General features: G+C 43.0%; 1 protein-coding gene across 2 annotated transcripts; it reads left to right on the top strand.

Annotated features, from left to right (window-relative positions):
• The first annotated feature begins 802 nt into the window (after positions 1-802).
• On the top strand, positions 803-12,071 carry LOC134373649 (sialic acid-binding Ig-like lectin 5). 2 transcript variants are annotated; one of them, XM_063091616.1, is made up of 9 exons: positions 803-839; positions 918-1,301; positions 1,530-1,808; positions 2,070-2,117; positions 2,772-3,029; positions 3,112-3,396; positions 3,637-3,736; positions 4,517-4,598; positions 11,880-12,071. In XM_063091616.1, exons 1-9 carry the CDS (start codon positions 803-805, stop codon positions 12,069-12,071), a joined length of 1,665 nt encoding a protein of 554 aa, XP_062947686.1. The 2 variants fall into 2 exon arrangements, with proteins under 2 accessions (XP_062947686.1, XP_062947685.1); XM_063091615.1 differs by having other exon boundaries at positions 3,112-3,411; positions 3,646-3,736.
• Positions 12,072-12,520: the final 449 nt, after the last annotated feature.

Here is a 12,520-nt window from a genome sequence, read left to right as displayed (position 1 = left end):
TCCATATTTCTATCAGCATGCTGGTCACCACCATTTAACCAATCTCTAAGAAGCGGCAACCTTGCCCTTATCTTCTTGTCTTCTAAGTCCTCACCAGAATCTAGGCTTTTTTTAGCCTGCTTCTCCAGATTCCTCCAGCCTCTGCCCATCATACTATAATTGGATTTCCCACCCTGTTAACACTGCTACAATGGGGGTCAAGTTTACAATACATGAAATTTGGGAGAACATATTTAACCCATTGCAGTGCCTTAAGGCAAAGTTGCACCTTAGTGTAAAGGTGCTTTAGTGCTCAGCTCTCCTCTTTGGGCCCAACCCTCCACTAGATTTTGGTCTGAAAATTTCTTTTTTGCCAGTGCTTGAATGGTTTTAAGAGCATTATAATAATGTTTCTACACAAATTTCAGCATTTTTCAGCTGGAAAGTGGGTCTGATACACATCTCACAAAATCACCAGGACTAGCCTGTTTCTCTTTTCTATCTGCATTCATTCCCTTGGTGACCTCACTTTTGATTTAAGCATCATTTGGAAGGTGACCACCTCCAGATTCCATATGGAGAAGCCTTTCACCCTCAGGGGACCTCGGTACTTCACCTGCAGTATCTGGTGGGGCTCAAGGAACAGACTGATTTCCCAGCACCATCTCACTCCCCAACACGTGACACTCATGTTCGATGGCCACAGCTCTCAGTCACCCACTGGTTTCCTGTTTGAGCTTCCTCAACCCCACCCCACATTCAGGGCACTTCCTTACATGACCGAAGGACCTAGACCTGGGCTCTGGCCCTGGCACCTGCAGACATGCTGCCCCTGCTGCTTCTGTCCCTGCTGTGGGGGGGTGAGTGGGCTGTGGGAAGAGGGAAGGACACAGGTCAGGGGGTGCTGGGGCTGTAGCTGAGCCTCTGTGTCTCCCCAGGGTCCCTGCAGGAGAAGCAAGGGTACAAGTTGCAATTGAAGGAGTGGGTGACGGTGCAGGAGGGCCTGTGCGTCCTCGTGCCCTGCTCCTTCTCCTACCCCGGGAAGCCGTGGTATTCCCCTCACCAACTCTATATCTACTGGTTCCGGCAAGAGGACCACATATACTATGACAATCCTGTGGCCACCAACAACCCAAACAAAGCAGTGAAGACAGACACCCAGGGACGATTCCACCTCCTGGGAAACATCAGGACCAAAAACTGCTCCCTGAGCATCCAAGATGCCAGGATGGAGGACACCGGATACTACTTCTTATTAGTAGAGACAGAACAGAGTGGAATATATAAATATGAAGACAAGAGGCTGAGTTTACAGGTGACAGGTAAGGCAGGGGCCCCAGCAGAGGAACCTGGGACATGGAGACTCCTGTATAAGAACAGGGACAGGACAGTAGATGTTCCCTGCTCCTGGTCTTGGACCTAGGGTGGTCAGAAGAGATACAGGACCTAGGGTCAGCTCAAGCCATGAGGTCCTGGTCGCTCTCAGGGTCCCACTGTGGACCTCTCCCCCTGCCCCCTGGGGCACAGGCATCTCCCTCTCTCCTCCTCAGCCCTGACAGAGAAACCCAACATCCACTTCCTGGAGCCTCTGGAGTCCGGCCACCCCGTGAACCTGAGTTGCAGCCTGCCAGGTTCCTGTGAAGGGGGACGACCTCTCATATTCTCCTGGAAGGGGGATGCCCTTACTTCACTGGGCCCCAGGATCCTCTGCTCCTCTGTACTCACCTTCACTCTGAGACCCCAGGACCATGGCACCAGCATTGCCTGTCAGGTGAAACGCCAAGGAGCTCAAGTGACCACAGAGAGAACAGTTCAGCTGAATGTCTCCTGTAAGTGCTGGGAGAGATGACTGGGTTCCTGAGGGCAGTGGGGGAGAGAGAGAGAGAGAGAGAGAGAGAAAGAGAGAGAGACAGAGAGAGAGAGAGAGTGTGTGTGTGTGTGTGTGTGTGTGTGTGTCTAGATGGGGAGTCGGCCAGAAGGACATGCATCACCATCTTCTGTGTTTCCATGGCCCCTCCTTGGGTACCTTCCAGACCTATAGCCACCCAACTCCTCACCTCTGAATCTGGGGCCATATTTTTCTGTAACAGATCCTCTGCAGAACCTCACCATCAGCATCTTCTCCAGAAATGGCACAGGTAGGAAAGATCCTCTTCTTTTGGGGCCTGGGACCTGCCTCTGGGGCCGCCTCAGAACAGAGGTGGAAATCAGACTTTAAGTGGAATCAGATATGGGAAGAGCAAGAATGAGAATCCACCACCCTCCAGACCCCGCTTCCTGCATGGTCCGTGTGGGTACACACACACGTGCACACACACATGCTTATTCTGCTCAAAGTCACGAACAGGCTTCGGATCCTGGCCACCTTCATCCCTCCTGTGGTCTGGTTCTTACCACAATCACTAAGAACCAATCCAGGCCCATCTCTTCTCAACTGCTCTACTCTGATTCTCTTCTTGCCCTTCCATGCCATTCTCCTTAGTCGCATTCTCTGCTGCACTAAATACATTTCCCAAAGCCGTCAGGTGCTCTCTGTTCTCTCTCTCCCACACAGTCCAGGCATGTTCCAGTGAGATATTGAGCCTCCTCCAGATACGAGGCCCAGACACTTTTGGCCAACCTTGTAAGGGTGTAAAGGCCCCAGTCTCTGAACTAAAATCCAACCAAATTGGCCTGGGATAGGGGAGGAGAGGGAGGTGCCAACCAGATCCTGAGAAGGAGGGAAGAATAGACACTGTCAGCCTCACCTTCTCATCTCTTTTTATGTCTCTCTTTGCACCTCTCTCCCAAAGCCCCCAAAATTCTTCAAAACACCTCATCCCTCCCCATCCTGGAGGGCCAGGCTCTGCAGCTGCTCTGTGCTGCTGACAGCAACCCCCCTGCAGAACTGAGCTGGTTCCAAGGGTCTCTGGTTCTGAATGCCACCCCCATCTCCAATACTGGGACCCTGTATCTGCCTCGAGTAGGGACCACAGAAGATGGAGACTTCACCTGCCAAGCTCGGAACTCACTAGGCCACCAAAGTGTCTCTCTGAGCCTCTCTGTGCTCTGTGAGTATGGAGACCCCTGGGGGAAGGACTTTGGGGCCCTGAGGAGGGGGCACCTGCTGACCCCTCTCCTCCCTCCGCACAGACCCCCCACAGCTGCTGGGCCCCTCCTGCTCCTGGGAGGCTGAGGGTCTACACTGCGGCTGCTCCTCCCGAGCCCAGCCACCCCCCTCCCTGCGCTGGCAGCTTGGGGAGGGGCTGCTGGAGGGGAACAGCAGCAACTCCTCCTTCACGGTCACCTCCAGCTCAGCTGGGCCCTGGGCCAACAGCTCCCTGAGCCTCCACAGGGGGCTCAGCTCTGGCCTCAGGCTCAGCTGCGAGGCCTGGAATGTCCACGGGGCCCAGAGGGTCACGGTCCTGCTGCTGCCAGGTCAGGGGGCCTGCTGTGGAGGTTGGTTGGGGTGGGGAGGGGTGAGCCCCGAGGGGAGGGGCATGGATCCCAGAGTGAAGGAAGGTGGGAGAGAGGGGCTGGGGTTCAGACAGGAGGTGGTTGGTTGGGAGCTCGGGGACCTCCATTTCCTGGCTGAGCAGGGGTCTGGAGCGAGTTTCACAAACATGTGGGAAGACTGAGTCCTGAGAGTGAGTCATCTCACGCTCCTCTTCTCTGCAGAGAAATCAGTATTGGGGGCAGGAGTGGTTCCTGCAGCCCTTGGAGGTGCTGGTGCCATGGCCCTGTTCTCTCTCTGTGTGTGCCTCATCTTCTTTTGCGTGTAAGCTTTGGTCCCAGGGAAGGTACAAAGGTACAAGAAGGTGTGTGGTAGGGACTAGGACAGAGGTCTTTAAATCCCAGCAATGCAGAGCTTGGTAGCTTCTTTTTCTAACTTTATGGAGATATACTTCACATACCACACACTCATCCATTGAAAGTGTACAATTCAATGGCTTTAAGTATATTCAGTGTTGTGCACCCATCGCCACAATCAATTTTAGAACTTTTTCATTAGCTCAGAATGAAAAAAAAAAAAAGAAACCCCACACCCCTTAGCTTTCACCAGCCCCACACCCCATATTTCCCCAAACCCTAATCTATTCCCTGTCTCTCTAAATTTGCCTATTCTGGACATTTCTTATAAATGGAATCATACAATAAGTGGTCCTTTGTATCTGGCTTCTTTCACTTACCATCATGTTCTCAAGGTTCATCCATGCTGTTGCCTGTATCAGTACTTCATCCCTTTTTGTTTCTAAATAATATCCCATTGTATGGATGGAGCACATTTTATTTGTCTATTCATCCATCCGTAGATGTCTATCAATGTTTCCACTTACTGGCTATTAACACTGCTGTGATTATTTGGGTATAAATTCTTGTGTGTAAGAACTAGGAAGATGGAGCCCTCACTTGCATCTCAGGAAGGTCCCCAAGTCCAGTTCCAGGGCCTGGATACCTGTCATCATTTTCACCATCTTAAAAAGGGGGGCGGGGGGAGGCAGCCTGTTTCCTCATGCCTGAGCTGTCCTCGCTGCAGTGTGCTGGTTTCTTCCCTTAGAGTGAAGGTCCACAGGAAACAAGCAGCCAGGAGACAAGAGGGCATGGATGATGAAGACCCTGTCATGGGTTCAGTTGCCTGGGTGAGTGAAGTGGGCATCTTCGCATGCACAGGGGGCCCTGGTGCATGTCAACTTTGAGAGTCTCAACTAAGCTCCACAGCATTTCCCCAAACTCACTCCTCCCTGGTTCCTTGGAAAGACACCTGGGAGTTGTCTTCTCTCCTGTTCTTCTCCTTCATCTTCTAGAGCCAACAGATCATTATGTACCACCCAACCTTCTTTCTAAGGCCCTTCTCCTGCTCCACCTTTGCTGACCCCTGAACTCACCTTACCCCCTTGCCTCCATCTGTCATCCTGGACACAGTCTTCCTCTGTCATCTTCCCCAAACTATTACTTTCCATCCAAACTATTACTTTCCATCCAGCCTGGAATTTCAATGCTGCTGCTGTTTGCTGCTATTGCTTAGAGAATCAAGTCCACGTTCCCTGGCCCATCACCTGATGGCCTCTCCAGCCTGTTTCCTGCCCTCCGATCCTACCCTGTCGTCGGTCCACACTGGCCTTCTGTCTCCATGCAGACCTACCCTCTTACAACTTTGAGCTTTCAAAGAGTATCACACTCTGTACTTTCTTCGTGGACTTTCTTTGTTGACTCAACTTTATATTATGAAGATTTATTCATGTTATTGCACAAAGTTGCAATTTATTTTCCCCACTGTATAATATTTCATTTTATAATGATGTCCATTATGTAAGCTTAGACTGATGCACGTATCACTTTCTCCAGATGTGGCTGTTATGAACATTCTTACTCATGTCTCATTGTATTTACATGCAAGAGTTTTCTTTAGCATTACCTAAGAATTTAATTTCTGGATGATAGGGAATGAGAATGTCCATCTTTAAAAGGTAATGACAAAAGGTTTTCCAAAGCATTTATACTCCCATCTATGCCTATGAGATCCTGTTTTCCTATCATCTCTCCAAAATTTGGTTTTCTCAGTTTTCTCCATTGTTTTTGTCAGCTCTCTCTCTGTCTCACTATAGTATTGATTTGCATTTCTTTGGTTATCAATGAGGATGAAAAGGCTCTCTATGTTTTCATTAGCATATGGACACCTCCTCCATAAAATGAGTGGTCACCTCTGGAGTCAATTTTTCTGTTAGATGTTTAACCTTTTCTTACTGAATTTGTTAGAGAACTTTATAATTTTTATACTAATTTTCTTCCAGTATATGTATTGTGAATATCTTCTCACAGTCTCCATTTTTCTTTTTTTTTCTTTTTGGCAGCTGGCCAGTATAGGGATCCAAACCCTTTACCTTGGGGTTGTCAGCAGCATGCTCTATCCAATTAGCGAACCGGCCAGCCTAGTCTTCACTTTTCTTAAGGTGACCTTTGATGAACCTAAGTTCTTAACTGTAATGTAATCATATTCACTAATATTCTCTTTTCTAATGTGTCTTTGGGTCTCATTTAAGAAAATCTTTCCTATCTTAAGATTAGAAAGATACTCAAGCATAGTTTCTACTAAAAATTTTATGTTTTCCTTTTGACATTTAAGTACTTAGTCCACCTGGAGTTGATTTTTGTATGTGAGGTACTGTATTGATTCAGCTGTGCTCCTTCTTTGTTCTTTTTTTGCAGCACCTTACTCCCTCCTCCACTGATCTGCTATGCCACTTCTGTCATATGTCTAAACTAGAGAAATGTTTTGACCTCTTTCTGTGGTCTCTAGTCCACTCCAATAGTCAATTTTACTGTGCCTGAGTCAGAACTGTCTGTAGAGTCAATAGAATCTATAAATTCAAAAATAAGTCTTGATATTTAAGAGAGAAGAATCCTCTCCTTAGTCTCCTTCCGTAGTGTCTTGGCTATTCTTGCCCCTTTGTTTTTCCATTTAAATGGTAGAATCAGTTTGTGAAGTTCCAAAAAATATTCCTCTAGGTGTTCTGATTGGAATCACATTGACTCTACAGCTCAATTTGGGAAAAATTTACTTGTTAATAAATGTCTTCTTATTCACAAAAGTAGATACCTCTCTATTTGTTTAAATCTTTTTTAATGTTTTCAAGAAAGATGTAGAATTTCTTTACACACGTCTTGCACGTCTTTTGTTATTTTTCTTACTGAGTACTAGTTTTAGTTGCTATTGTAAATACTATCTTTTTAAAAGTGCATTTTCTGATTGCTTATTGATGAAATGCAGAATGAATGTATTTTTTAAAAATACATGAGATTGGGGTTTTTTTTTTTTTGCAATTAAACAATGTCACAAATTGGTTTTGGATGCTATTTAAAATCTTGTTGCTTTGGCAGCTGGAGAATTTTTACATCTTATTGATAAGTCTGCTGCTCTGTTCTTTTTCAGAAATACAGATACCAATTGTAAAATTAGTGGTATTGTTATTTTTAATTGTCATGGATTGCTGAATCAAAGCAGCTCAATATGATGCAAATGTAATGTTATTTCCTGCAAGAATCAACTCATCGTTCTGGGCTTCAGGTACTGAGCAAAAAATACCTGGCCGCATTTATACTCTGCAGATGTATATTTCCTCTAAGGGATTTCAGATTTCAATAAATGACCCACTCTCCTGAATAATCACTTTGATAAGGAAGTGAGGACACACAGACCTAACTTCACCTGCCAACGGAAGTCCATGTGACACCTCAGACTGTGGGCAGAACATGACTATAGATAGAACAGTAGCCAGTTACTTTTCATTTCCCCACCATTTGGCAACACAGAGCTTCTCCTTTTTCTTTCCCACATTGATAGGGTTAAATTTTTCAGCTGGGTTCCTCTAGGGCATTCACTACAACTGTGCAGCTTTTTATAGTTTCACCCACCTATTCTAAGGTGTCAGTTGTCTGAGTGCAGAGAACTGTCTTCATTCTCTCACTAGATGCAGAGAGTGAAATTCAATAACATTTTTAATTGATCTTATATCTTGCAACTTGAAAAGTTCTATTAGTTAAAATAATGTGTAGATATACATTAAAGTATTTTTAATTTTTTAAATTTGAAAATATCAAAAATTGCTTTGACGTGATGATTTCCATTCCTTTGGGTATACACCCGGTAGTGAGACTGTTGGATCACATGGTAGTTCTGTGTGTAGTTTTTTGAGAAACCTCCATACTGTTTTTCATAATGGCTGTATTAATTTACAGTCCCACCAACAGTGTAGAAGAGTTCCCCTTTCCCTACATCCTTGCCAGCATGTTATTGTCAGTCTTTTAACAATGGCCAGTCTAACTGGGGTGAGATGATATCTCAATGTGGTTTGGATTTACAAATGGAAATCATCACGTCAAAGGGATACCTGCACTCCCATGTTCATTGCAGCTCTAGTTACAATAGCCAAAACATGGAACCAACCTAAATGTCCATCAACAGACAACTGGGTGAGAAAAATATGGCATATCTACACAATGGAATAGTACTCAGCCATAAAAAAGAATGAAATTCTGCCATTTGCAGCAACATGAATGAGCTGGAGAAAATTATGATAAGTGAAATAAGCCACACTCAGAAAGAGAAATACCACCTGTCCTCACTCATAACTTGGTGTTAAGAAAGAAGGAAAGAAGGAAAGATAGGAAGGAAGGAAGAAAGAAAACAAAAGAAAGAAAGATGGAAAGACAAGACCACAATAATACGTTGAACTTTCAGAAGGGGAGAACAAACCTAAGGATGCTAGAGATGGGGGAGGGCGGGGGGAGAGTTGGGGAGTGATAGGTCGAGTAAGGAGTATAAAGAAAAATTACAACTTGTAATAATGAATAAGCTAAAAAAAAGTGTTGTAAAAAAGATATAAATCAAAAATAATTACAAATTGGTCTTGGGTATTATTTAGAATCTTTGGGGATTTTAAATTCGGTAATATGTCATCTGTAAAATAATAACAACTTATTTCTTCCCCTTGTATCCTAAGCACTTCATTCCTTTTTCTTGTCTTAATGTGCAGGCTAAGACTCCACTCAAAGTCAAATAGAAGTGGTGATCATAGGCATCTTTTATCACTGCTAATTTTGAAGGAAATACACCCAATACCCTGCCATTTAAGTTGGGTTTTGTTAACCTTCATCAGGTTAAGGAAGTTCTTTTCTATCACTAAATAAGTTTTTGTCATAAATTTCTGTTGAACTTTTAAAATTCATCTACTCATAGGATTTTTTTTCTTCTTAATGTGTTACCATAGTGAATGACAAAGACTTTCTAATATGAAACTATTCTAGCTTTTCTGGACATTGCATGGAAACAGTTCATGGTATATATGTTTGATATCTTTATAGATTTGGTTTGATAATCTTTTGCTTAGCACTTTTTCATCTGTGGGCATGGATCAAATAGAGCTGTCATTTTCCTTTCTCCTCCTGTTTCCTCTGTTTGAGCATCAAGATAATATTCTTATTCTATTATCTGGAATAGAGTGTATAAAATTGGAATGACTTGTTTCTTAAATGACTGATAGATGTCACTTGTAAAACCATCTGGGCCTGTTGTTGCCTCTGTGTGCAATTTTTCTAATTCAGTCTTCTGTGAGCTTTTGTTCTAGAGATTTGTTCATTTCCCCTAGGTTTTATAATTTTTTGACAAATGGTTATGAGTGGCATTCTCTTGTCTTTATACTATTTGTTTTAGTTGGAATTACTTTCCCTATTATATTCCTGACGTCAGTTATTTGTGACTTTTTTTCTAGTTAAATCCTGTGAATTGTTTGCCAACGTTTTAACTGTTTCAAAGAACCAATGTTTGAGACTGTTGATTTTCTCACCCTATCTTTTTTTCTATTCTATTTACCATTACTCTCATTTTCTCAGCATCTATCTTCTATTTGCTTTGGTTTATTCCAATGTTCTTTTACTAATTTTTTAGCTGTATACTTAGTTTATTAATTTATAGATCTCTCTTCTGTATAACAGTGGTTATAGATACATTTCTCTTATACCACCACTTTCACTCCATTGCACATTTTGATATGCATTATTTTAATATCATTCAGTTTTGGATATTGTTAAAACACCATTTTGATTTCTTCTTTGAATCTTAAATTATTAGGCATGAAAAAGTTCCAAATGTATGGGGATTTAAAGACATCTTTCCGTTCTTAAATTCTACCTACATGCTTTTCAGTCAAAATACATGGTTTTTATGGTACCTACTTGTTAAATTTGTTGAAACTTGATGTGTGGTCCGTACATAATGAATTTTATGATTATTTATTGTGTTCTTAAGAATAATGTATTTTTTTATTTCTTAAATTTTATATGAGATTAACAGTCCAGTGTGTTAATTGTAATGCTCAAATCCAAATCTTTACTGATAGATCTTCCTGACTTATCAATACTTGAGAGGGGTGTTGAAATCTTATGTTATGATAATGTATTTGCCAATTTCTTGCTGTAATTCTATCAGATGTGTTTCTTATATTTGATGTACTTTTAAAGTAAAACCATATATTTTAGAAGATTATATCTTCTCAGTAAAATGAACATTTTGTCATACATAATGATTCTTTCCATATTGATACTTTTTGTTTTAAAGTCTGTTTGGTTTGACCTTAATGCAGCTACAGCAATTTGTCATTGGTTAGTTAGATGCCTGATACTTTTCCACCATTCCTGTTCCCCCCCCCCGCAACATTTTATGTACCTATGCTTAAGCAGTGATTTCCACAAACACTATATAACTAGGTTTTTAAAAATCCAATTTGACATCCTCTGTTGAGTTTATTGGTATTTACTATGCTTATTAATATAAAAGAATTTCTTTCTTAAGTTTTACTTTTGTTTAGTTCCACTTTTTCAATATTTCATTTTTTCTCCTTTCTTACTTAAAAAATTAATATCTCTGTCTCACATATAACAAAAAGAACCTTGGTGTGCTTTGATATCTCTTTGTCTACTCTCTTCCACCCTCCATAATGTTGACATTTCCTGTAGATCTTCAGTCTTCATTCTGGATTACTATGAATGTACTTAACGTTTGTCTATTCTTTGGCCTTTTTAAAAAATATATAGCCACACATTTTACTGAGGTATTTTGTCACCTTTATTTCCCATACTTGTCACAGAATTTTCCTGTGGTTTTTCTCTCTTTTTATTTTACTTCTTCCTCCCAATGTGTTTTCAATTCGGGTTTTCCTGTATTAAGGCTTCTGAGGATATGTGTGCAGGAAAATATTTTTATGCCCCTTCATTTTAATTTCATTTAGAAGTACGTAAATTCTAGGATCAAAGGGATTTTTCGTTGATGCTTTAAATTTTATCTCATTCTTTTCTGCATCCACTACTGCTGTTTAGAAATCTTAACATCATCCTGAATCTCACACATTTGTAGGTAATCCACTCATTACCCTTGTAAACTTTCACAATTTTCTCTTTGGGCAGCGCATCTCACAGGGCCAGTGGGAAGGGAGGAGGCATGAGGGCAGCACCCTCAACCAGCAGATGGAGCAAGAGCAAGAGGGAGGGACCTGTGGGCCAAAGACTCAATCGGATCCAGGGTGTTACCCAAGCAGGTTTCCCTCGGGGAGTTCTGACTGGTGGGTTCAGAGAACGCAGGTGTGAGTTCTGTGGAGTCAGGCTGGGACTGAGTCTGGTCACTGCAGAATATCTGCACAGCCCATGTGGGGTATGGGAGTCATGGGGGAGGGAGGGAGTCAACCAGGTTGTGTCTATATGTCCCACAGGGAGGTGGTCACCAGGAGGCAGTTGTATAAGGAAGATATGTGGATGAACCACCTTGAGGAACTGGGAGGATGTGGAGAGTTGGAAACTGTGTCAACAGTGACTAAGCCTGTTTCTGGCATGAAAAAGTCCAATTTGTATTCAAAATGGATGCCTACTGTCTTAGTCTGCTTTCTGTCACTGATAACACAATACAGGAAACTGAATAATTGGAAAAGAAAAGAAATTTACTGCTTACAGTTGTAGAGGGTAGGAAGTCCAAGGTCAAGGGGTTACATCTGGTGAGGGCTTTCTTCCTGGTGGGGACTCTCTGCAGTGTCCCTGAGTCAGCACAGGGTAACACATGATGAGAGGGCTGAACGTATTATATGTGCTTTCCTCCTCTCCTCGTAAAGCTATGTAACAGTCCATTAATCCATTAGCCCACTGATCCATTAATCCTCAAAGGATTAATCCACTCATGAGGGTATAGCCCTCATGATCCAGTTACCTCCTAAAGGCTCCACCTTTCAAATCCATAATGGCAATTAAGCTTCAACAGGAGCTTTGGAGAGACAAATGTTCAAATCATACCACCAAGGCTACATGAAATTCTAAGAATTCATTACACCATGCCTGCTTCTTTGTTCCTGCTGTGACTCCCTCCTCTCCTCTTTGCTCAGGGTTCCAGGGAAAAGCCCTGGCCAGACAGCACCCCAAACCAAGGGTCCCCCACTGGGAAAGCCCCTCCCTCAGAGGAACAACAGGAGCTCCATTACGCCTCCCTCAGCTTTCACGAGATGGAGACAAGGAAGCCTCAGGACCAGGAGGTTACAAGCACCACGGAATATTCAGAGATCAAGACAAGCAAGTGAGGACTCACCCAGAGCTCAGTCCTGGCTGGAGGAATCACAGCCTGTCTGGGAGAAAGAAGTCAGAGACTAACTGTTGAAGCACAAAGAACCATTGTGACAATTTTAACATTAACTACTGTGTGAGTGTCCCCAGATAGAGCAGAAAAAAGAAAGGTGATGGAATTAGAGAGACTTGAGCTCAAACCCAGGCTCCAGCACTTTCTGAGCCATTGCTACGAAGTGATTTGCTTCATCTCTCTTTGCCTCAGTTTCCCATTCTGTAAATCAAAGGTTATGTGTCCTACTTCAAAGACTGTTGTGAGAATTAAAGAAATCAACACATGGAAATCAACCAATAGATGTTCTGTCACACAGTGTGTGCTCCGTGTTTGCTGGTCTTTCTTCTTTGAGCAGGAAGGTCCTGCTGGCAAGCTCTCCTGAGGCTGCGGGTGACCAGGCACAGAGAACAG

Source organism: Cynocephalus volans, chromosome 3 (genome assembly GCF_027409185.1).
Source record: "Cynocephalus volans isolate mCynVol1 chromosome 3, mCynVol1.pri, whole genome shotgun sequence".
Taxonomy (NCBI): domain Eukaryota; kingdom Metazoa; phylum Chordata; class Mammalia; order Dermoptera; family Cynocephalidae; genus Cynocephalus; species Cynocephalus volans.
This window is presented reverse-complemented; position numbering and strand designations above follow the sequence as displayed.

Bases quoted from the DNA above. Each gene is read 5' to 3' on its own strand.
- LOC134373649 (XM_063091615.1), top strand. From the start codon at position 803: ATGCTGCCCCTGCTGCTTCTGTCCCTGCTGTGGGGGG. The intron at 840-917 runs GTGAGTGGGCTG...GTGTCTCCCCAG, and splicing joins TCTGTCCCTGCTGTGGGGGG to GGTCCCTGCAGGAGAAGCAA. The intron at 3,030-3,111 runs GTGAGTATGGAG...CCCTCCGCACAG, and splicing joins TCTGAGCCTCTCTGTGCTCT to ACCCCCCACAGCTGCTGGGC.